Genomic DNA, 23,523 nt, shown 5'->3' with positions numbered 1-23,523 from the left:
TGTGTCTGGGATGCTTTCCTATGAACCTCAGTGTCTGTGTACCTGACCCTCTCTGCCGTGGGGGGTGGGGGAATAGACACTTTCCCATGAGCCTCTCTGCCCTGTTGGGCTGTCAGTCACTATTTCCCATGATCCTCTCTGCCCTGGTAGTTGACAGTATTTCCCATGATCCCCTCTGCCCTGTTGGGCTGTCAGGCACTATTTCCCATGATCCTCTCTGCCCTGGGAGTAGACACTATTTCCCATGATTCCCTCTGCCCTGGAGGGGGTAAGACATTATTTCCCATGATCCCCTCTGCCCTGTGGGGCTGTCAGGCACTATTTCCCATGATCCCCTCTGTCCGGGTGGGGAGTTGGACAAGTATTTCCCATGAGCCCCTTCGCCCGCAGCGAGGAACGTTTGTGCGCGGCCCGTGTTTCCGGGGGGGAAGCGGCCCCTTCCGGTGCGGCCGGAAGCGGCAGTCCCATGGTCCGGCGGCGGCGGGATGGCGGCGAAAGGGGCCGCGCTGCTGCTGCTGCTGCTCGGGGCGGCAGCGGCGCCGGGCCCGGTGCGGGGCTCGCAGGGGGATCGGGAGCCCGTGTATCGGGACTGCCTGGCCCAGTGCGAGCGGCGCAACTGCTCGGGGGCCGGCCTGCGGCACTTCCGCTCCCGGCAGCCGCTCTACATGAGCCTGACAGGTACCGCCCCGCCCCTCGCCTGAGCCCCGCCCCCTCGGGGTCCTGGCCACGCCCACTCCTCTTAGAGCCCCTCCCTTTTTGGAGGGTATCCGACTCCCTGCTCCTCAGTGGCCTGGCAGCAGCCCCTCTCCTGGCTCCATTGCTGATGCCCCCCCCGGCTGTGCCTCCTCCCCCCCACCCCCCGCTCCTTGTCCTCACCCCTGATCCCTCATCCCCTAGTCCCCAGCACATGCATGCTCTGGCATTCCCAGACCCCCACCTGTAGGGCACCTTTCCCCCCGCCCCGAGCCACAAAACCCCTGCCATCAGCATCCTCGGAACCCCCCCCCCCTCCCCGCGCCCCAACCTGTTCTCCCAGAGCCCAGGTCTCTCCCTTCCCTGCCTGGAACCTGTTTATCAAACCTCGTGATAAGTCACTTGAAAGGGGGCAGGTTTCTGGGCATCCTGACAGAGGTGAAATGGGGAGACGTTCAGGCTGACAGTGCAGCTAGTGAGCCAAGGTGGGTGAGGTCATATCTTTTATTGGACCGACTTCCGTGTTTACGTAGAGCACTTTTCAGATCTAGGAAAGGTAATCTGAGTGTCGCAGCTAAATACGGGGTGGAGCAGGTTGCTTTGCGTAAGGAGTGAGCATGCAAAAGACCATTCAAGGTGAAGAGGGCAGTCAACACCTCTGCGGTAGTAGGACAAAGGAGGGTTAGTGGGTTATAGATGATTGTAATGAGACATAAATCCAGGGTCTTTATTAAGTCCATGATTTTTAGAGTCTAACAAAATTATGAATTTAAGGTCCCAGGCTAGTGTGAGAGAAATAAACTGATCCTGAGGCTGTTCAGAGGAACCAGTTTTGCCCTGTGGGTCTCCTTGCTATATTTTTAATCCTGTGGGTGGGTTCAGTTGCTTAGTTACACCAGATGCCTCGGGGGTGCAGCGGTCATGAGAATGATGGATAACATGAGAGAGAGAGAGCACGCGTAGCAGAAATAAATTAGCCCCAACCTTTAACACAAACTGGATCATCAGGGGAGAGGAGAGGTTTTATGGAGCCGATGGGACCATCTAAATCCATTCGATAGCAGTAGTAAAAGTTGTGACCCTCTGATGGCTGTTCCGTTGCCTATTTACTAGGGGTTAGGTGGTTCTCAGCACAGTTCTAGTGGACGGGTGTCCACATCCCACAACCCACCGCCCTGTTTGGCCTGCTTGTTGATAATCTTAGCAGGTGTACTGAGGACTAAATGGGCTGCAGAACCCTTTCCTATAGAGGTGTTGTTTCCTGTTCAGACTGAGGTATGTGGGCATAGGGTCTTGCTGTGCTGCTGCCTGCACTGTACCTGCTCTGGGCATGTCTACACAGCAAAGAAAAACCCTTGGCTGGTCCGTACCAGCCAACTTGGGCTCGTGGGGCTCAGGCTGTGGGGCTGTTTCATTGCTGTATAGACTTCTGGGCTCTGGGACCCTGCGAGGGTCCCAGAGCTTAAGCTCCTGCCCAAGTCCAGAAATCTACAGTGCAATGAAACGGCCCCACAGCCTGAGCTCTGCGAACCTGTGTCGGCAGGCACAGGCCAGCCATGGGTTTTTCTTTGCTGTGTAGACGTGGCCTCTGAACCAGTAGAAGGGCCTCAGAGTCCGGAATAGTCACCTTTGCCTGTTGGAGATCATATTCTCAGGTTCCTTGTTTATTTGTGACTGTATCTTACTGCAAATGCACAAGAATAGCAGTCAGAAAACGCCACCTAGTGCCAGTGCCTTCAGAACTTAAGGCAGTCAGTTGATTTCCTTGTACGGTAGCTTAATACAAATGCAAAGCAGGAGATATCAAAGGGGATGTTGACACTACCAAAGGGATAGTCCGATCAACTCGTGCAATAGGCACATGGGTGTTGAGTTACGTTCCACAGAGACCTTTCTGTCCCATCCTCCTTCTGTCTGTTGGGGATGTGAGCAACCTGAACTGCTGAAATAAACTCTACATGACATTGTTGTCACCTCCTAATAAGTGGCTCCGTCTCTCCTCTTTGTGTCTCTTTCAGGCTGGACCTGCAGAGATGATTGTAAATATGAGTGCATGTGGCTTACAGTGGGGCTTTATGTCCAGGAAGGTTACAAAGTGCCTCAGTTTCATGGCAAGGTGAGCACTAATTTGGCACAGAGCCATTTGGCCCCAGATCATAACTCCTGTGACCTGGGCTGCAGCCATGAGAATGCCTCTATCTTTGCCTGGTTTGGCAAACTGCCAGCTGTTGGTTCTTGGATCAACCTTGTGGCAAAAGAGAGTCCTGTAATTTCAGGGAACTGCTTGTGCCCTGCCTATGGGCACTTGATTCCAGTTCACCACCCTACCTGTGCCATGAAGTCCTTTGCTTCATAGAAAAGGATGACTTGGTTGGTACCATTAGCAACCTGCCAGTGCAGGGGGAGGGTGAGTCGTTATTTAGAAACTATTTATCTCCTGCAAGTTCTTTTGTCTGTGTTTCTCTCCCCTTGATCTCTGCATGAGAAACAGGATCTTTTTTTGTACAGGTGATTGGTACCTAGTGCTGTGGAAAGTAAGGATGGCTGTGGTTAAGCCTGGGAGTCAGTAGACCTAGATTTGACTTCTACCACAGCTCACCACACACTTTGGAGAAGTAGTGCATGGCCAGGTTTTCAAAAGTACCATCTAGTTTAGGCTCTTCGGTTTTTTAAGTGCCCGCCTTAAGATGCCCAGGTCCTGTTTTTCAGCAGTGCTGGATGCCTGCAGCTCCCATTGACTTCAGTTGACGTGCTGGGCACTCCGTTGCCTCTGAAAATCAGACCCGCAATGCCCCGGTATGAACCCCTCATGGGAGAGCTGTGTAAAAAGTAAAAATAAGAGTGGGGGAATAATATGAACGTACAGGGGGGTTAGGTGGCTAAATTCATTAATGTTTGCAAGCTCTCTGAGAACCTGGCGTAGAAGGGGAGAGGAAAGGGAAAGTATTCTGAATTATTTATTGTTTTCATATGTGCTTGAAGGCTCCCACTGAGAAGCCTACCGGGAGCATCCAGCACGTACATTTTTTTTTATGAAGCTTCTAAACAAAACAAAACAAATCCTTTCCATCCTCAGTTAAAATCTGCTGGCACTTCTGGGTTCACTAGAGAGGCCCCAAAATGCCATTTTTCTGGCCCATTCCTGATGCCAGGAGCCTGTCAGGGCTCTGTGGATCTTGTGACCTCTCTGAATAGTGCATCGCTACTGAACCCGGGAGCCTGGCATCTTCAAAGAGGCTCAAAAGAATTTTAAACAAGATCATTTAACCCCCCCCGTTCCACTCCTGTTTCTGTGCCAAATGCCCCTGGTAACCTGGTGAGTGGAAGAGCCTTTAGCATGCGTGTCTGGGCTTGACTTAGCTCTGATTTCAGCACTGATCCTGTTTCCGTTAGGCATCCTGAGGAATGAAGAGGAATGTATAGAGAGACAGGTTTGTCTTGTGATTCAGGCACTTGGAATGGGACTTCATTCTTGGCTCTGCCACAGACTTCCCTGTATGACCTTGGGCAAGTTGGTCTCTGTTAGGGATGTGAAATGTTAGTCTTACCAGTTAACCTGTCTTAACCGTTAATCCCCAGGCTGGCTGGCCGGCCTCAGCAGCCCCAAGCCAGCCAGCCCCAGCACCTAGAAAGAGGAAGATGAGAATGACTATGAAAGCAGGTGAGATTTAAAACATAGCTTAGAGTTGTTCCTAGAATAGAGTGTTTGAAATGTTTTTCACCTGGAGCTCCAGTCTGGCTGTTCCAGCAGGGTAGAAGGTTTAACTCCTGCCACCTCCAGCTAACAGGAAAGAAGGGAAAGCGTGAATTCATTTTGTTAACTGTGTCCCTCTTTTCCCTTCCTTTTTTAGTGGCCCTTTTCCCGCTTCCTGTTCTTCCAGGAACCTGCTTCTGCCTTTGCCTCTTTCCTTAACGGACTTGCCAACTTTGTGATGTTGACTAGATACAAAGCATCTGTCCCGCCTTCATCTCCCATGTACCACACCTGTATCGCCTTTGCCTGGGTAGGTAGCTTGAAAACTTCTGTGGAGTGTTCCCTCTCCTCATTCCTTTCATTCCTCCTCCCCAACCCCTTTATAGAACTTCCTGTTTTGTTTTGTTTTTAATAGTGACTGTTTATAATAACTTTCATTTAGATAGCGCTTTTCATCCCCGGCGATTTGCAGAGGGGATTGCTAAAATGCAACCACCTTTGGAGTGGCAGGCAGGAGCTATTTGAAAGCGCAAGGGGTATCAGATCAGTTGGAAAGAAGGGCATCAGATCTGTTGAAACTGAGGAGGTACTTGAGGGAGGAAGAATACAATAGCCCCAGGAGGAGTTTCTCCCTGAAAATGAAAGACTCTTGTGTAACTTGTGGCTTTCACGTTGAACGGTTTAGATTTTTTTAGGAAACACATCCCTGCTAAACGATGGCAAAGATTTCACACACATTGCCCTTGATCCTGAAATTAACATGTAGCAAGTAGCCTGGCCAGGCACTGGGCAAAGGCCCACCCATATCTTGTCCTGTGCCCGGATGCCCAAACAGTTTCTGTGATTCTGGAGACAGGGACCAGATTTTGGGCCTCCACTTGTAAATACTGGGTGTAACAATTTGCCTACAAGGAGGAGAGAGTCTGGGGAATGAATGAACTGCACAACAGAGTGCGTGTCTGGAATCCCACTTCAAGGGTCTTCTAGAAGCAGGTTCGCTGAATAGAGCTCGGCTCTAGCGTCACTTAGTGCATAGAGAATTAGAAATGAATCTTGACTTCTTTCTGTGTCAGTGTGCTGACCACAACCGCAGTTATAATGGGTCTCAGCTGTAAACGGCTGCCATTCAGGGCATCCTTGTCATGAAGAGCCTTCTGAAGAGAAATCCTCCACAGCCCTGTTGTTAATTTATCCCCAAGGACTAAATGGGAACTGGTGACAGAGATTTAGATCCTGTTCATGGACATTGAAAATACAATTTCCTCATCTTTGGGCTAAGGGATGTGAGTGGCTATCGTGCCCGGATTGGTGAATGTTTGTGCTGGTTTTTGCAGGGCTGCACAAGGTGGTTATGTCCATCTCTGCAGCGCAAGACTGCGGACAGCTCAAAGCACTCAGTCTGAGGCATCCCGAGGGACCATTCGATCATCTGACCTCTAACACAAACCATAGCATCTGAGCTCGATTACTTGTGTTTCGCTGCAGCAACTCTTCCAAAAGAGCCTCCAGGCTTGATTTGAAGCTAGTTAGTGCTAATGGTTAATAAAACGCACTGCTTTAAAAAAAGAAAAGATAGATACATTGTCCTTTATTATGGGGTCCTATTATGAGGTCATCCAAGATGGCAACAAACCTAATGTTTCACCCCAAATTCAAAGTTTTTTAAAAAGGTGAGTTGGTGGATTAGCAAAGATAATTCCTGCTCAATAGCTTGCCTACTTCTAGGACTGTGAAAGCAGTGTGCAAACTGTGTACGTGCAGTGAGGACGGATAGATGGGGGAGTACGCTACTCAGGTTTCCTTTAAGATACAAGGAAACGTGACCTTGCACCTTGCCCAAAGGGGATTATGAATTCCCCTTGTGTATTGTTCCCAACCGCACATTGTGGGACAGACTAAAGAACGCTGCTCTTGAGTTAGGAATGAATAGTGCTGTGTGCGCGTGGAAGAGAACAGACCCTCTGCTGTCACTGTCTGAGGCTGTGAATTGCCATTTTAATGCAACAGATTAACTTGACTCATTCTGTATTGTTGAGTTCCTCGGGTCGCAGCCTCCTAGACTTGCTGCAGGTGCTGTACTGTGTTGTGCTGGATTATCCGGCTGCTCTGTGACAGCCTAGTATAGCAATGCGCCTTCTCCCCCAGGGCCAATAAAAGTGCTGGTTAGTATTCTGGGTTCTGTTGGAAAATTGCTCTAGTTTAATAGTCAGTTAAATCAGGATGAGCGCCATCCGAATGAATCGAGTTACTCTGGTTTACGCCTGCCACTGAGAGCAGGATTGTCTGTTGCAAGGTGACTACGCTTCACTGCTCCAGCTTTCAGCACCATGCTATTCAATAGTATCAATTTTCAACTGATTAAACCGTGTTTGCTTCCTGGGTTTATTAATTTAGCCTTTAGCTTGGTTTTCCTTCCTCCTTGAAATGCGATTTATTTCTTACAGCTCCACGGAGGGTTTTTTTCCCCTTTGTTCTTATTCTTCCGTTACCCAGCTGTCATCTACGCCTTAAACATTCCATCTCCTTCCTTTAACTGCCTTGATTGGCCCCTTCACAGTGTCCCTATTGACTTTCTTTGGTGAGTTTACTAGTACCAGGTAGAAGGACTTTTGCTCAGATGGTCACTGGATTATCTGTCCCCAGTAGCCAGGGCTCTGTCACTAAGTTTACAGTTGGAACTTCACAGGTGCTTAGAACTTACCCTGGTCCAGTAAGTCAGGATTCTGCCTCCAGGAGACGCCAACACCTGATGCTTCAGGGGAAGGTGGAAAACATGACGCTCCTGGCTAACTGTGCACAGTTGCATGTGGTGGGGAGTTTTCTTCCTGACCCTTGTGGTTGTCCGTCTGTTCCCTGAAGCATGAGATTTGATTTACTCTCAGTGCATCATTACAGATGATATTGATCATAAAGTTGTCCAGCCCTCGTCTTGGCCTTTTAAACCTTGTAACAGTGCTTGTGTTGTCTGGCCCTATGCCTGTGCTTTAGGGAACTGGTCTTATGAGATGCTGAGTGTTGTCAGCTCCCTTGGACTTCAGCACAAGAGCAGGCCCTAGGTGGAGGGTTGGCTGGTATCTGTGTAGAACAGGCTTGTGTTCGACAGTGTTTTTGTGACTGTTGTGATTCCACTGCTGGATACAGGAAAGGATTCTCCCGTAGGCTTTGTCGGCACTGGGAGTTGGAATGTAACTATACAATCTGAAATGCAAAGGCCCAAGTTCTTGATGGTATCCAGAGTTCTCCTCTCAGCCTAACTCCTACGGGGCCTGCTGCCCAGTGCAACTCTCAGCCCAGAGCAAGGCACGCAATGCATGGGGAGAGCTGGGTGCCTCAAGAAAGGATTTTTTTCAGCCGCTGGCTAGCTGGGTGGGGAGCTGCGTAAGCTAGCCAGCAGTGAATGCTGAGGAAAGGAACTTAGGCTCTGAAGGGGCTGGCTTGGTGCGCACAGTCTGAGAGAAGTGCCTTCCTCTGCTCAGAATCCTCAGCCCTAAACCCTCTCCTGGAGGTAAGGGCTGACCTGGCTTAGGTGCCTAAGTCACCTGTTCCCTACCAGCCAAACCCCTGTCTCTTTGTTTCCTGTTTCACTTGATGCTTCTCTCACTCTTGTTCTGCATTACCCTGTACCCTGACTGTCTTGTGTGGGTGCTCTGCAGCCTCTCCACCGATTGGTGGGCTGCCTCCAGCCCTCCTGATGTCAGGGTGGCAGGGAACAGGTGTTAGGTGTGCTGGGAGCACGCCAGCAGGACCAGGCTCTGCTGGCGAAATTGGAGTTCCTCCACCTAGTCCGAGAACCCGGCTTGAACTAGGGCCCCGAGCAGCTGTCGGGCAAGGTCTCATAGACTCATAGACTCATAGACATTAAGGTCAGAAGGGACCATTATGATCATCTGGTCTGACCCCCTGCATGCTGCAGGCCGCAAGACCCTTCCCTGTACTCTACCGTTGAAGTCCCCAGTCCTGTGTTTTAGTGACTTCAATCGGCTGAGACCCTCCTGCTAGTGATCCCTGCCCCATGCTGCGGAGGAAGGCGAAAAACCTCCAGAGGCTCAGCCAATCTACCCTGGAGGAAAATTCCTTCCCGACCCCAAATATGGCGATCAGTAATACCCCGAGCATATAGGCAAGAGTCTCTAGCCTGACCCTTGTTGGCCATTATGTTGTTCATGTACCATTGCTTGGTTTTCCTTGGCTACTATGTTTTATCATTAAACCATTCCCTCCATAAACTTATCCAACTTAATCTTAAAACCAGACAGGTCCGTCGCCCCCACCGTTTCCCTCGGAAGGCCGTTCCAATATTTCACCCCTCTGACGGTCAGAAACCTTCGTCTAATTTCTAGCCTAAACTTCCCCCCGGCCAGTTTGTATCCATTCGTTCTCGTGTCCACATTAGTACTAAACTGGAATAATTCCTCTCCCTCCCTTGTATTAACCCCTCTGATATATTTAAAGATAGCAATGCTTTGCAAATGCCGACTGCTGGAAATGTAGGTGCCCAGGCAGCAGCAGGTCAGTGGTACCTAAATGGTGGATTTAGACAGCCGTGTGCCGCTTTAGATGCCTGGGTATCTTCTAAGGATCTGAGCCCAAGTGCGGACAAGGACTGTTGTGTGCTTAAGCCACAATGAGACTTGATGTGGGGTGGCAGTTTATCCTACACCTGCTACTGCAGGTTTCTTGCACATTCCTCTGCAGGACACAGGGCGAGATGGACCATGGGTCTGACCCACTCTTGGCAATTCAATGTGTTTAACATGGTGTGGGCTGGCTGGGGTTAATCCCAGTGTCCTATCAAGTTAACGACTTGCTGACATGCTCTTAAACCCAACAGCATTCGCTGGAGACCAGGACTAAGCTGTGTTTGATACGGGGTGGTTAACGCATGTTCTAACACTGGGTAGCTTTCCAAGTGCAGACCATCTTTTCGTGCAGTTTTGCCATGGGAGGTGCAGCGACAGTCATGTGGGGTGGAGATGGCAGCTGATCCAGGAGTAGCATTGTAGGAAGTTCTACTACAACATCTTAGCAGAGCCTACAAAGAGGCATTTATGGGAGCTCCAGCAAAATTTGACAACCTTTGGATCCGCTTATCAAAGCACCTGAAATTACGTTCTAGGGCAGGCTGTTAATAGTGAGCAAAGCCTGTTCATTTGTCTCCAGAGCAGGGGAGGGCAAACTTTTTGGCCCAAAGGCCACATCGGGGAATAGAAATTGTATGGCGGGCCATGAATGCTCACAAAATTGGGGTTGGAGTTTGGGAGGGGGTGAGGGCTCTGGGGATGAGGAGTTTGGGGTGTAGGAAGGTGCTCTGGGCTGGGACCGAGGGGTTTGGAGGGTGGGAGGGAGATCAGGGCAAGGGTGTGGGAAGAGGTGCAGGTTCGAGCTGGGACTGCGGACTCTGGGGTGGGGCTGGGGATAAGAGGTTTGGGGTTCAGGAGGGTGCTCCGGGCTGGGATCGAGGGGTTTGGGGAGGGGGATCAGGGCTAGGACTAGGGCAGGGGGGTTGGGGCGTGGGGAGAGGCTCAGGGGTGCAGGCTCTGAGCGGCGTTTACCTCAAGCGGCTCCCGGAAGCAGTGGCATGTCCCTTTTCCGGCTCCTACGTGGAGGTGCGGCCAGGTGGCTCTGCACGCTGCCCCGTCCGCAGGCACCGCCTCTGCAGCTCCCATTGAAGCACCAGAGGGGGCCATTGGAGTGCGTAGGAGCCGGAGCGGGGCCATGCTGTGGCTTCCCGGAGCTGCGTGATGCGGCTCCCGACCCTGCGCCCCGGCTAGAGCACTGGAGCGGGTCCATGCTGCGGAAGCCATGTGGTACAGCCCCCAACCCAGCGCCCCAACTGGAGCGGGGCCGAGCTGCATGGTGCGGCCCCTGACTGGAGTGCCAGAGCGGCCCCCGAACCAGCGCCCCGGCTGGAGTGGGGCTGACCCCCATGGTGTGGCCACTGACCAGAGCGCCAGAGCCCCGGCTGGAGTGGGGCTGGGCTGTGTGGTCTGGCCTCCAACCCCACTCCCCAGCGGGACCTAGCGGGCCAGCTTAAAACAGCTTGCGGCCCATAGTTTGCCCACCCCTGTGCCAGAACATTTAAATAAACAACTGATCCAAAAAATGTGCACAGCCCCATTAGCTGCTGCCAGCCCTTGCTACAGGCTTCTTCAAATCCAGTTTTTGTGGACTCTTGATAATGAGATTGACAGGATGTTTAGTGGAAACGTGATTCAAACGAATAATTGGCACTTAGCTAATAGCGGTAGTCACTTAATCCTTTCCCATCCACCCCATGCCTCGGCTAACGAGGTGATGAAGCATAGCTGCTCTGTAAAGGGAAATCTTGCTTCTCTTTGCAATACACTGGGCCGTATCCCTCCCTTAGCTAACTCCCCTGACTTCCCTGGAGTTCGGTGGGGGTGCATTTGGCCGCTGTTGTTTACCATTTCCGTTTCCGCTGTTTTAGAAATCCTGCTTTTCCTCTTCACCCCTCTGTTCCACGTGGAAACCACCGGGAAGTTTGTGCTTTTCTCCTCCACCTGCTCCCCACGCTACAAGGAACTCCAAGAGGACATCTACACTGCAAAAAAACCCACGGTAGCAAGTCTCACAGCCTGGGTCTGCAGACTGGGGCTTGTGCTCCAGTGCTAAAAATAGCATGTGGATGTTCCTGCTCAGAGTAGAGCTTGGGCTCTGAAACCCACACTCCTCCCTGGGCATCAGCGCCCGAGCTCCAGCCCAGGGACTCTAACATTTGCTTGGATTGTTTCTTTGCTCTTAGTCAGTTTCTGGTTTCTTTAGTTCTGCATGATGATTGATTTCACTCTGGCGCCTAAAACTTCTACCTGTGTCACTTAGGAGCATCTTCTTCATCTAGTAATTGGAGACACCTCTGGACTCTGTTCCCTCTTTTCTAGATCACTTTATTTAGATTGTCTTCCGCCACATCCCCACCCGACGAGGCTGAACCGCTTCAGGTTTATCCTTAATAAAATAAGAAAAGCTGGTCATGGTCCTTCTTGTTGAAGCTTCACTGTGGTTCGTGGGCTGATACTTTTGAAAGCGCCAAAGGGCATTATTTAGGTGTGGGTCCTATGAACATCTCAGGTATGTAGCCCAAAGCTGTTGATTTAATGATCTTATAACCCTGTTTGAAAGAGCTCATTTGCTTGCAGGGATTAAAGAGTTGCGGGAGAGAGAGAGAGACTGGAAAAAGCAGGTGTTAATTGTGCATCAGGAGGCGTGGAACTCTTATATAAGATAGCAGGCACCGTGCTGGAGGTACAATGTGTTTTCACCTAAGGATCGCAAAACTTTCTCCAGGCATTTAATTAAGCTCACTAAATCCCTGAAGAAGTAGGTATTATTATTGCCAGTTCAGCTGTATAAACAGAATTGCAGTAAATGTCATCTAGGAGCTATGTCTCAGTTCTGTTTCATTTTTAAATATATACACTGCAGTGGAAAGACAAAAATGTAAACACTGAAAACCTCAAAACCACGTAGAAACGAGTTTTAAAGAGTAAAAGAAATTCTCCTAAGGCATTTAGGAGCTTCGTGCTCTTGTAGGTTTTACCCAGAGGTCAGGAGAACAGGGCCCTCGTCCAGCCAGGAGGCATGGGATTGTCGCAGGAATTACTGGGTGAAGTTCCATGGCCTGTGATACTGCAGATCAGACTAGATCAGTGTAATGGTCCCTTCTGGCCGTAGGTATCTATGAAAGTGGTCGGACAGCGCTAGGGTCTTTGGCAATGGCTGGCGATAGAAGACTGTAGGTCAGGTTAGGTCCTCAGTTACTTCTGTGCAGTTCTGTCAATGGTGTTGCAGGGTGTACATGAGAACAGACGTCGACCCATCTGTTAAACATCCTTTCTGGTTCAATGGTATTAAACATTAAAGGGTTTGTAAAAAGTCTACCCCCAAGTTATCCTTTTGTGCACGCTCTTGACTGAATCCCATCTCCTGTGTTTCTCTTAGACTGTAAGTTCTCTGGGGCGGGGGACTGTCTAACACAGAACATCTAACTGTCTGCCTCTCTTAGGTTTCATTAAATGCCTGGTTCTGGTCTACAGTCTTCCATACAAGGGACACTGATGTAACCGAGGTGAGTGTTACCCTGCTGTGGGAGCTTTGCCTGTCTCGGCAGTTGAGGATCTGCTATGTACCTTTGCTTCTCGACCCCCTGAAATCTACAAGGCAAACCCTGGGTGCAAATGGGGGTGAGAAACACATGGCTATTCTCTAGTTCAGTGTCTGCTGAGACGTGGCTGAGAGAGACCCGCCTTTACCTCCATAATGTTCTAAGATGCCCCTATGCTGCTGGTGTGAAGTCGGGGGGCTGCAGAAAGGGATCTGGTGAATCTGTCTGACCTGAAAAATGGGTTTGTGTAACAGATCTGTGCAGTCTCGGAGAGGTGTCAGTGCCCTCTGTGATGTGAGAGAAACCTACGAAAATGTGACTGTAAAACCACAGACTCCAGCACTTGTCTCTGACGCTTGGACTGTCAGCTGTTTGAGCCGGGGACTGTCTCTTTGTTCTGTGTTTGTACAGCACCTAGCACAGTGGGGTCCTGGCCAGGATTGGGGCTGCCAGGTGCTACTGCCGTACAAATACCAGAAACGGGCAGCCAGTTGTAGCATCTGAAAAGATATTGAATTCACACGGAGACGAGCTGGCTGCATTTCTTCTTGTACCCCGTTGTCTTGTCTGTCTAGGCCCTGATCCAGATAGAAGTGTAAATGGATTTTACCAGTAGACAGTCTCTCAGCATTATGGCCCATTTATGTTCACAGTGTGCCAAGTCCTAGGAGTGCTTACTCGAGCAAACTGTCAGTGGCTCCTGAGTAAGGATGGAGTTAAGTCCCCTGGAAACTAATCTGATATTGTTGCCTTCCTGTGCACAACATATGTTCAAACGACTCTTGAAAAGAAATCGTGGTAAGTTCCATTTGTGGAACGCTCAGCCCTTTAAAACCCTGATCTGTCCGACGCTCATCAATGTCTGTGCTGTCCCTCCTTGGCTCTTTTCTTGTTCTTCTACCAATGATCTAACCAGGCCTCTTGTCCCACAGAAAATGGATTACTTCTGCGCATCCACCGTCATCCTGCACTCCATCTACCTGTGCTGTGTCAGGTGAGCTTCCTACGGTCCCGGTCTCCCTGAGATGGTGGGCGTGTCTTTGGCAGCCCTGCAGCTAGACAAGCTGTAACCTGGTATTTACTTTCCTCCTCCCTTCTCTGTGCTATGAGAACCTGACTGTGGCTTTGTTTAGCCAAGGAGCTGGGGCGTGCCACTTCTCCTCACACAGTCTGAACTTCTGATAAGGGACATCAGCATTGCTGCGTCCTAACCTTCAGGAAGTGAAGGAGAAAGACCCATCGTAGAATCGTAGGACTGGAAGGGACCTCAAGGTCATCTAGGCCAGTCCCTTGCACTCATGGCTGGACTAAGGGTTATCTGGACCATGCCAGAGCTGGCGTGTGCCCGTTCTAGGGTTAGCCACTTCAGGAACAGCAGTAGCCATCTGTAAGTGCCAGCGAGGTTTGTATTCTGCTAAAGAGGGCTGCGTGTGTCCCAGGGCTTGGGGCTTCTTATTGCTGTCTGTCAGCACAGCCCAAAGCGTTCAGCTGCTCTACAGTTTATGAAGCAAGCACTGGCATATGCCAGTGCCTCTCCGTACCTGGCTGTATCTGGGGCAGGAAGGTGAGCTATGAGATTCCTAGTAGTAAAGAGGCAGAAAGACCTCTGAGTTCACGGACTCCTCCCCTGCAAGGGCAGATCCATCCTCTGCCAGGGGATTGTGTCAGATACTAAACAGCTTCTATACTTCCAAGAGCATACGGCCAGAAGGAACTTTTAGATCTGCTAGTCTGACCTCCTGTGTGGCACCAGCTGCCCTAGACTGAGCCCAATTGTGTGCCACAGGGAGAGAAACGAAGATGCCATCCAGGCCCTGGGCGGGGTGTGCATTTTGTTTTATCCCCTTCCTCTGAAGCATCGAGGATGGCCATGCCTGGAGATGGGCACTCGGCGGGGTGGGCCAGGGTTCTGAGGTGACACCGAGCAGTCAGTCTCTCTCTCTCAGGGGCGTGGCTGGCGGGTTCTTGCTCACATGCTCAGGGTCTATCAGGTCTCCATATATGGGGCTGGGGAGGAATTTTCTCCCACATAAGATTGGCAGTGACCATGGGGCCTTTTCACCTTCCTCTGCAGCATGTGGGGATGGGTCACTTGGCAGGATTATCTGGGGGTATCTCACTTAACATTTCTCTGCCGTTGTGGGGGTGCCCTGGGCAATGGTGCAACTCGGTCCCTCCTGTCCTCTGCCTGCGGCACAAAGTAATCCAGTCTCCTCTGGGCTGTGATACTTGGGTCTCGTTAGGTGGTTGGGGTTAGCATGTGGGTGCTGGGAGGAGTTGGTGGCGGGTGCTATACAGGAGGTCAGACAAGATGATCCTTTGTCCCTTCTGGCCTTGAAGTCTGGGACTCTCTAGTGGCTGGGAATAGAGTAGGTGAGATCTCCTGGGGTTGCAGGAGCTGGGGCGAAGCCGCTGGTGTGTCCTTTCAGGAGCTGTGTGAGCTGCTGGAGTTTGAGAGCTTCTCTGCATTGTTTCGGTTTCCATTGTAGGACCCTGGGTCTGAAACGTCCAGCCTTTGCTAATGCCTTTGGGGGTTTTCTGATCCTCTTCCTGGCCTGCCATGTCTCGTACCTGACGCTCGTGCGCTTTGACTATGGCTACAACATGGCCGCAAACGTGGCGATCGGTAAGGCCCGAGGGAGGCTGGAAGGTGGGGGTGGGTTGGGCGGGTCGGTTTTTGGTAGTGACTTGGAACGAACATGAGCAATGGAACTGTATATAATTCACACACAGCCACTTGGTGCTCAGTGTCGCCCCCTGGGCGGGATTTGGGAATCTATGGTGGTTGGAGAGAGTGTCTCTGGCTCTACTTTCTGGAGATGGTGTCTCCGAGCTATTCCACTGCACCTGGGTGCTGAGGGAAGAGGGGTTGAGCCATTCCCTGGGACTTGGTGTTTATCTCTGCTCTCTAGCACAAGAGGGGTGGCTGTTTGTCTGCTAACTCTAAGGACTGCAGCTTGTGTGGCTGGTGAAATCACCAGGACAGTCCTGACATGGTGCTAGACCGACTTCCCCCTTCCAGTTAATGGAAAATGCCATTTTCTGAGTAGCCTGGCGCTGCCCCACACCCCTGCCTGCTTCAGAAAATACAGCCGCTTCAAACCGTTGGACGGAGTTCTTCATGGTCAGAGCAGCAGGGGGAGTGGGACTCCTGGCTTTGCCATTGACTTGTCTTGTGGTGCTGGACCGGTCATTCTCCCCCAGTGCCTCCATTTCCCATGTCCCCAGCTCTCCGTGTTATCGCGAGTCTCACGTTACTTGATGTTTTACTTTGAGCCCCAGCTCCTGGCGTCCTGTTTTGTGAGAATCTGTTTTCATCGTTTTTAAAAGGGTAACTTTGCAGCCCTCACGGCTTCAGAGGAAAGTTTGAAAACGTGACCCTGGGTGTGTTGTAAAGGTTCAAAAAGAGGAAGGCGACCAGAAGGCAGAATGGGCTGTAGATGGCTCCGAGAAGCTGACAGTGCAACTGAAGCCTGGGTGCCACATGGGCACCATGGCCGTGCCCCTTCCTCTAGCCACGCTCTGCTTCCTTGCTACGTTGGCAGCAGGGAGGCTGATGTCCCTATAGCTCTGTGGCACTGCAGGATCAGCCTAGTACTGAGGCAGGGCCCAGAGTGCATTGCAGCACACCGCTGGGGCACTCTGGACAGTGGGGGCATAGGGACAAATTGAGAGGAGCAAAGTGATCAGGACACTGATTGGCAGGCAGCTTATTAATTCCCCCGAGGGTGATGTGTTCGGGGGAGTGGGGATAGGTGACTATGGGGAGAAGATCCGGGGGGCTGGGGGGGGAGAGGAAGGGACGTGGCAACGTGAAGGCATGGCGGGAAGGTTGGCAGTTGTGGCTGGAGGGGAATATAGTCTCCCCCCATCCTGGATCTGAGAGCTGCCTGCCTCTGGGGCTAGCCGGGGAGAGGGGAGCTAACGACGTGGCAGGGGCACATTTAAATGATGCTCGTATCGGCTTGTGAGCCGTGCTGTGGGTGAGTGATGCGAGGGCTGAGTCACTTACAGGGCCCAGTCTCTACAGCCCTTGGGCTGGCAGAGGACGGAAACACCCCCAAGAGGGTGAGCTCAGCCTTTGGGGAAGGGGAGGGGAGGCAAGGCAAGGGTGGTCAGGGTGTTGGCAAGCTCTCGATGGAGCCCGATCCTGGATAGGGAGATCGGTAAGAGGAACTGAGTGCATGGAGAGGCTCCTGGAGTGGGGGAGTAACCGTGTGGATGTGGAGTAGATGAGGTGACTCCTTCTCTTCCCTTCCGGCTGAGCAGCAAACATCCGCCCAGCCCAAAGAGCAAGTCCTGCTTCCTGTGACCATGAGATCCTCCGCCCTGTACCTCTTGCCTTCCAGGCCTTCTCAACCTCTTCTGGTGGCTGGGCTGGTGCGTCAGGAACCAGCAGCGCCTCCCGTACGTGTGGAAGTGCGTGGTGGTGGTGCTGCTCCTTCAGGGCCTGGCGCTGCTCGAGCTGCTGGACTTCCCGCCCCTCTTCTGGATCTTCGACGCACACGCCATCTGGCACATCAGCACCATTCCTGTCAACGTCCTCTTCTACAGGTCAGCTCCGGGTACGCGGTCTCTGGGGGGCGGTCTGGGCGACAGAACTGTGTCATTATTTACCAGGCGACTCCCCCCTTTGAGATCCACTCCCTGGAGTGGCTACAGCAGGAACGCAGACAGCACAGCAAGAAGCTCTGAAATGTAATCCCCCGTTATGCAGCCAGGCTGCCATATGCTACGGCTCCATCCGCTCTCGCCAGCTTGACAGGGTGGGTTAGACCAAGCCACGCCTGGAAAGGGGGTACTCTTGACTCGCTAGAAGACGCTCTCCCTTCAAAGTGGGAACTGTCTCTAGCAGTTTCATGGTGAGTTCTTCCCAAATGGGAGCACAGTCCGGACAGGCAGATCTTACGACCCACCAACACTGAGAGCAGGGAGGAAGGCTGCTGGCCAGGGACTCTGGAGACCACAGCCTCCCTGTTTGATCTTGGGCAAGTCACCTAATGTCTCCGTGCCTCAGTTTCCCTACCTGTACTGGGGGGGTAAATGCATTAACAAGTCTGAGATTCTCAGGTACTAGGGATGGGGGCTATACAAGTATCTAGGCAGTGTGCAGGATCCCTCAGTGTGAGTGTAATTCTGTCCCATTCGTGTCCCACCAGCCCACCTAGCCTAACCCAGTAACCCAGCAGGGAAGCCCCCCGGTGCAGAGCCGCGTGTGTCAGCAGCACAGGAGCAAACGCAGGGCAAGGACTTGGCGTCGTTAATGTTTTCAGATGGAGTAAATGTCATGTGAGCTCATTACGGTTAACAAGCTAACAGGGTGTGAGCTGTAGGAACTAATTATGCGAGCCGTGCCCTTTAGAGCACTGCTCGGTGGCGGCCAGGCCTAGCTGCTGCTCCAGACAGGAGCTCACAACTTCACTTCTGCCCAAGGACGCTTGTGCTGGGTAGGCCTGTTTGGGTCGGGGGTGGGGTGGGGGAGGGACGGTGTTGTGTCCAGTTGTGCAGGAGTCGGTCCCGTCCTCCCCTTTATCTCTCCCTCCCCAGGATCTGCATTTGGACATCACCCACCCAGAGTGTGTCTGTCCACCCTATCCCACCCAAAGAGAAGATACGTCCCATTCCCAAAGCTCCTCCCTCCACCCCCCATGCCTTCCTGGTCCCCTGACCCAGCTGCCAGCACCCCCAACCTCCTTGCAACTTCTGATCTGAGTGACACAGACAGTGCCAAAATGTATGGTGGATGCAAAGTGCGGGGGGTTTCGCTTCAGAGCCGTGGCTGGGGTAATGCTGACTTCCAGCTGCGGAGGAGCAGGCCCTCAATAGCGAACACAAAATGGTGGGTTCGGAGTGCGGCTGCTGGGAAGAGGTGCTGGCCTGGGACAGGTCAGACTGGGTGACCTGGTGTCCCTCCGGCCCTGGCACTGACTCCATCTTGCATTGACTGGATATTTCCGACAAAAGAGACTTTTCTTTTGGAATTAGCCTGAACTAGCTGCCACTGTAATGGCTTGGGTTCAAACGGGGCAGTTTCTGGCTAGACCCACCCGCGCGCCACACTGCCTCTAACTTGCTCAGGCTGCTCTCATTATCCTTGCAGTTTCCTCCGTGACGACAGCCTGTACCTCTTGAAGGCGAACTCGGACATTCTGAAAATAGACTAAAGTTGTCAGGGGGGCCTGCCGTGCGGAGAGGAGCTGTCCCCTCTCTGACATGCGAGACCTTCTGAGCGCCTTTCCCAGCAGCATGCCGGGTCTCAAGCCAGCTGCTCTCGAGAAGCGGTGATGTTGTGCTCTTTCATCGAGTCCCTGTCCGGAATCTGTGGCCGTGCCGAGACCTGCTCTCTGCCTTCTTTGACTCCTGGGTGCACCAGAATCCTGGGTAAACGTCACCCTCCGCCAGCTGAGTTTTGTTTCCTCTTTTCTTGCCTTCAAAAGTTTTTAATTCTAATCCCATGACTCGTTCGATTAGAACATCAACGATCCATCTCGCCCACACGCTCCCCCCCACACACTGTAATTAATGCTCTTCTGTGCTACCGGGCAACATGGTGTGTTTCCGTTTCCACTGTTATGAAATCTGTTTGATTCTCAGCTTGCTGAGGGATTTCAGACTAAGTGGGAAATGTTGGTGAACCAACTGGTGACTCGGTAGACTGGAAGATGTCGCGAGCACGTTGGGGGGACATCTGGTCATGAAGTTGTGTGGCCCACAGGACCTCAGACTCTGCAGTCAGCCGCTGCGGAAATGGGTTATTGTAAAATCTGTGTAAATAAGATGGGTGGCCCAGCGGCATACGCTGCTCTGTACATTGGATTCACTCGTCCTCTGAGAATCGAGCCTGTGGTTCCGTGCCGTGAAACCTCCTTCAGTAGTTGTGGGGAGGTGGCTCTCCCAGGCTGTGGGGCACTTGGGAGCTCTTTGCTGTGCAGAGGTGATGTTTTTGAAATGGGATACTCGGCGCAGTGTGAAATGCCAGGCTGACTCGGGCAGTTCAACACTTATTTTTCCGCTCCTTGACAAACCTGCTCTGATGAATCCTGTGTGCCCTATAGAGGGAAATGCCCCTTTCTTGCAAGGGGAGGGGGCGCCAAGGTCCCCCAAAGATTCCCTAGTCCCTGCATACCACTTTAAGTCACCCACATGTTGTGGCTAGTCCACCATCCTTTCCGCCTGTCAAGTGCTGAGAAGGGACTCCCTGCAGCGCTGAGATGAGGGCCTCCTGGCTGGGGGTGGGGGGTGACGTCTGCCCCCCCCCCCCCCCCCCCCCGTTATTCCAGTTGCTGAGGGGAGCAGATGAAAAACAGAACAGGACTATTCTGTGCGTAATGACATTCCTGGCTCCCCCTTTGCCATTGCATTAGTCAGGGGCCTGCTGTATGTTACAGGATTAAGGCCTGACTGAGTAAAGTGAAAGTCTGAGTGCTCTGGGCTCCGCTCGTGAAAGCAGAGAGACCAGGAATGCGCCCAAGGGATCAGCAAGTGCCTTCCTGATCGCCAAAGGAAGTCAATCGCAAAAGGTGTTAGGACTGTTGCTGTATTGCTGTGTCACCACTAGGTGGCGAGCGTTGCCAATCCATTGACATTTCAAACTCTCCCTGTCTGAGGTTTACAGCCGGCCAGCTAGGCTGGTCCATGTTTGCCTGAAAGCCATCTGGCATCCGTGTGCCCTGTGCCACCAGATGGGGCTTGGGACATTGGGTTGGAGAGCCCATGAATCTGGGTGTCCTCCGTTGTATTGTGCTGTACGGTCTCCTAGAGAATTCATGCCTTGTGTCTGAATGGGCCCAGCCTGCGTGTGACCCCGTTAGGACCGTTCGTGGTTCTGTTAAAGGCTTGGTGTTATTAGCTCAGACTTCTAGTCTGCATGGGGCTGCAGGGGTTGATTTGGGGGAGTGTGAGAGTGTGTGTGTGTGTGTGTGGCTTGTTTGCAAAATTAGATTTACTTCCATTGTTAAAGATAAAGTCCAGGTGTGTGGGTTTTGTTTTGTTTTTTTTGGGGGGGGGGGTGATTGCACTCCAGTTGGGAACTGGATTTTGTTTTTGTGGGTGCCGCCCTGAGTAACCTCCATGGCTGGGCTGGGCTGCCCCCCAACTCACAGATGTGACGCGAGAGAAGGGGGTAATACACAAGCTGGTCCGAGCAAGGGACAGGAAGCCAAGAACTCGCCAGGGGCCTGAGGTGCAATGAGTCTGGGGAACTTGGTCCCTTCGGCACCGACCCCGCAAAGCGCTTGCTCCCCAGTAAGGACCTGAGTGGTTCCATTGACTTAGCTTGGACTGCCTGAGGCTCTGATCCAGAGCCCTTTGCAGTCAGTGGATAGGTCAGACGTCGTGCTTGGCGGACTGGGCCATACAGAAGTCTGCGAGGACGATGGCTTGGAGAACGTGAGCGAAGCTGGGAAGTCCTGGCAAGTGGCTCCCTAGAGGACTCGTATTTATGTTGACGGCAGTTAGCACAATAGCTTGTGTTCAGTGGAAATTAGAGACTATGGCAGCATGGTGGTAACCCTGGAGAACTTAGGGTGTGTGGGTGGGTGTGTGTGCGTGTGCAGATGTAATTGACTACATACCATGATGTTTTCCCCTGCCTAGGTGCAGATGTCTGTCCATCTGTATCTCCGTCGCTGCTTTGTCTCATTGTTCAAAACCCAAACTCTTGAACTTAAGTTGCCTGTAACATCCTTGTCCCGGTGATGAGGAAATCTTCTACAGCCCGTATGTTTGTCCCAGAGTTTTGTATGCCTCTCTCTCTTCTCTTCTGCCTTCTCCCGTGTTTAACCTGCCCATCGCCTTCCCAGAGAAACCACCCAATGCCCTGGCTCTCCTCCAATTACAGAGCTTGTCAACTCCACCACTGCCCAGCTACACTGAGCCGCTTAATGCAAAGAGTGACTTCTGCATGTTCCCCAGACGGCTGTGGAAAGATCAGTCCAGACAAGCCACCTTGAAAACTTTAGGAAAAGTAAAGGCCAGCACAATCCTGGTCCTTATCGCAGTCCCACCCTCTGGCCGTGCAGGGGTCCCGAGCCGTGGCTCTCAACCAGGGCTCCACCAAACTAACCCAGAGAGCAGGGCTGGCATTAGACACTCCGGGGCCCAGGGCTGAAGTTGAAGTCCAAGCAACTTAGTTTCGAGGGGCCCCCTGGGCCAGGCCCTGCTTGCTACCCCCTAACGCTGGCCCTAGCTTTTAATCTACAGGATATGCAGAAAACCAGTTGTTGGGGCACAGGTGGGCCATGGAATTTTCAAAGCATGTTGGGGGGTGCTCAGAAAGAGAGGTTGAGAACCCCTGGTCCAGAGAATGGTTCCTTCCCCTTGGTAGCCTCTCCTGCCTTCCTTACACCAGGGCGGCAATAGGGCAGCTGGGCTCGCTTGCCAAGGACGGCACCCACTGGCGTATCTGCTGCCTCCTAGGTCGCTGGCGGGCTTCAACCTGTTACTGGAAGGAGTCGCAATAGGCCTCCGTATCCTCCTCTTATGATAGTGCTGAGACATGGCTGGGCTTCCCAGGGTGGGGCTGGTGCCAGCATTCCCTCCTGGCACTCCAGCCCCTGCTCTGGCCCCTGGAGAGCCACCGTCCCTTCTCCCCACTTGCTCCAGGGCTTGGCACCTGCTCTGCAGGTCCAGGGCTCTGACCTCACCTTTCCATCCAGCAGCCATCCCAGGGCCTTGCCTTATTCCCACCTGGTCTCCTGTAGCCTGAGTCTCAGGGGAAGCATCTCTGGGGAAAAAATGCCCTGCCTCTGGCTTTAAACCGTAGTTTTCCTTGTTCGCTGCGCTTGTGCGTGTGCTGGAGCAGATCGTTTTCAGGCCAGTTTAAAAACTCCTGTTGCACTGGGAGAGCTTGATCCATGAGCCCCTCCCTCCCCCTGGCTTTCCACCGGCATGCTGTACCCTAGCAAGGAGGAGGCATTTGGTGTGATGCTGTAGTTAGCAGGGTTGTAATGGAGGCTTCTCGTGGAAATTCTTGCCAAGAACAGACTGATGGCTGTGCGTGCCGGGGTGTACAACAGGTGATCGTACAGTGAAAGCAGGTGAAGTTTCTCTTGGGGGGTGTGTGTGTTGGTGTGAAACGCAGCTCCTGGCCTCTGAGAGCTCTGTGCCAACTTCTTACTGAAATGTCCCAGTGTGTAATTTTAGAAGTAGAAAACAAACAGCACATCCTCCCTAGATAGCTCCCACCCAACGCAGCACATCGCGTGCTCGCCCGCTGTCCGGTCACCCTCGGAGCTATCGCCAGAGCCTGGCATCTGTTTTTCACATGGAAAATGACCGGACATTCTCCTGGCATCGCCCCTGCCAGCCACTTCAGCTGGGCTTGGTAACAGAATTTCCTGAAGGTGACCTGAAAGTGCTGTTGGTGGGAGCAGCTGCTTTGCTGCGGGGGAAGGGGAGAGCATAGATTTGTGGGTTTCTTTTTCCTCCGTTTCCGAGGATATTTCCTTTTCTGGTTGTACAGGTGATGGGTTGGGATAATCTGTATATATCATGGTAATAAGGGAATGGGGGCAGATTTTCTATCACTGTACAGCCCACACACGTGTCGTATGGGGATGTGAATGTGACTAACGTGTATTCTATTGCTGTTTCACTTCTTAAATCAGCTCTTTGGAGCGTGATCAATTAATTGTATTAGACTTGGGTCAAGTCGACGATTATTGCAAACGGTGCAAATAAACCTTTGTCTGTATTGTTGTCCTGGTTTCTCTGAGAATAAAATTGTAATTAATCTAATAATCTTCACCCCCTTCATCTGTTGATTTTTTTTTTTTTGCCTCCAAATCTCCACCTAAAGAAAAACCATTTGGAGTTGCCAAAAATATTAATAACCACTCTTTAATCCCCGCTCTGCCTCAAATCCTGATTTAAGTGGAGTGCTGTCACATGGCCAGCTGGGGAGCGGGGCTGGGAGGGTCACGGTGTCTAACTCCAGGCCAGGAAGCAGCCACCTCCATCTGAGGATCAGGTCCAGGAGTTACTGGTTTGGGATGGAGGGAGGATTGACTGGAAT

General features: G+C 52.1%; 1 protein-coding gene across 4 annotated transcripts; it reads left to right on the top strand.

Moving 5' to 3' along the window:
• Positions 1–455: 455 nt before the first annotated feature.
• Positions 456–23,207, top strand: PGAP3 (post-GPI attachment to proteins phospholipase 3). Of its 4 annotated transcripts, XM_054014285.1 has the most exons (8): positions 456–678; positions 2,712–2,809; positions 4,545–4,697; positions 12,411–12,473; positions 13,442–13,503; positions 14,999–15,135; positions 16,859–17,063; positions 18,610–23,207. In XM_054014285.1, exons 1-8 carry the CDS (start codon positions 486–488, stop codon positions 18,671–18,673), a joined length of 975 nt encoding a protein of 324 aa, XP_053870260.1. In that variant the 5' UTR covers positions 456–485; the 3' UTR covers positions 18,674–23,207. The 4 variants fall into 4 exon arrangements, with proteins under 4 accessions (XP_053870260.1, XP_053870261.1, XP_053870262.1 ...); XM_054014286.1 differs by lacking the exon at positions 4,545–4,697; XM_054014287.1 differs by lacking the exon at positions 14,999–15,135.
• The last annotated feature ends 316 nt before the right edge of the window (positions 23,208–23,523 follow it).

This window comes from Malaclemys terrapin, chromosome 25 (genome assembly GCF_027887155.1).
Source record: "Malaclemys terrapin pileata isolate rMalTer1 chromosome 25, rMalTer1.hap1, whole genome shotgun sequence".
Classification (NCBI taxonomy): domain Eukaryota; kingdom Metazoa; phylum Chordata; order Testudines; family Emydidae; genus Malaclemys; species Malaclemys terrapin.
This window is presented reverse-complemented; position numbering and strand designations above follow the sequence as displayed.

Excerpts from the sequence above, each read along its gene's own strand:
- PGAP3 (XM_054014285.1), top strand. The coding sequence starts at position 486 with ATGGCGGCGAAAGGGGCCGCGCTGCTGCTGCTGCTGCTCGGGGCGGCA. Across the intron at positions 2,810-4,544 it reads TGCCTCAGTTTCATGGCAAG|TGGCCCTTTTCCCGCTTCCT; the intron begins GTGAGCACTAAT and ends TTCCTTTTTTAG. Across the intron at positions 4,698-12,410 it reads CCTGTATCGCCTTTGCCTGG|GTTTCATTAAATGCCTGGTT; the intron begins GTAGGTAGCTTG and ends TGCCTCTCTTAG.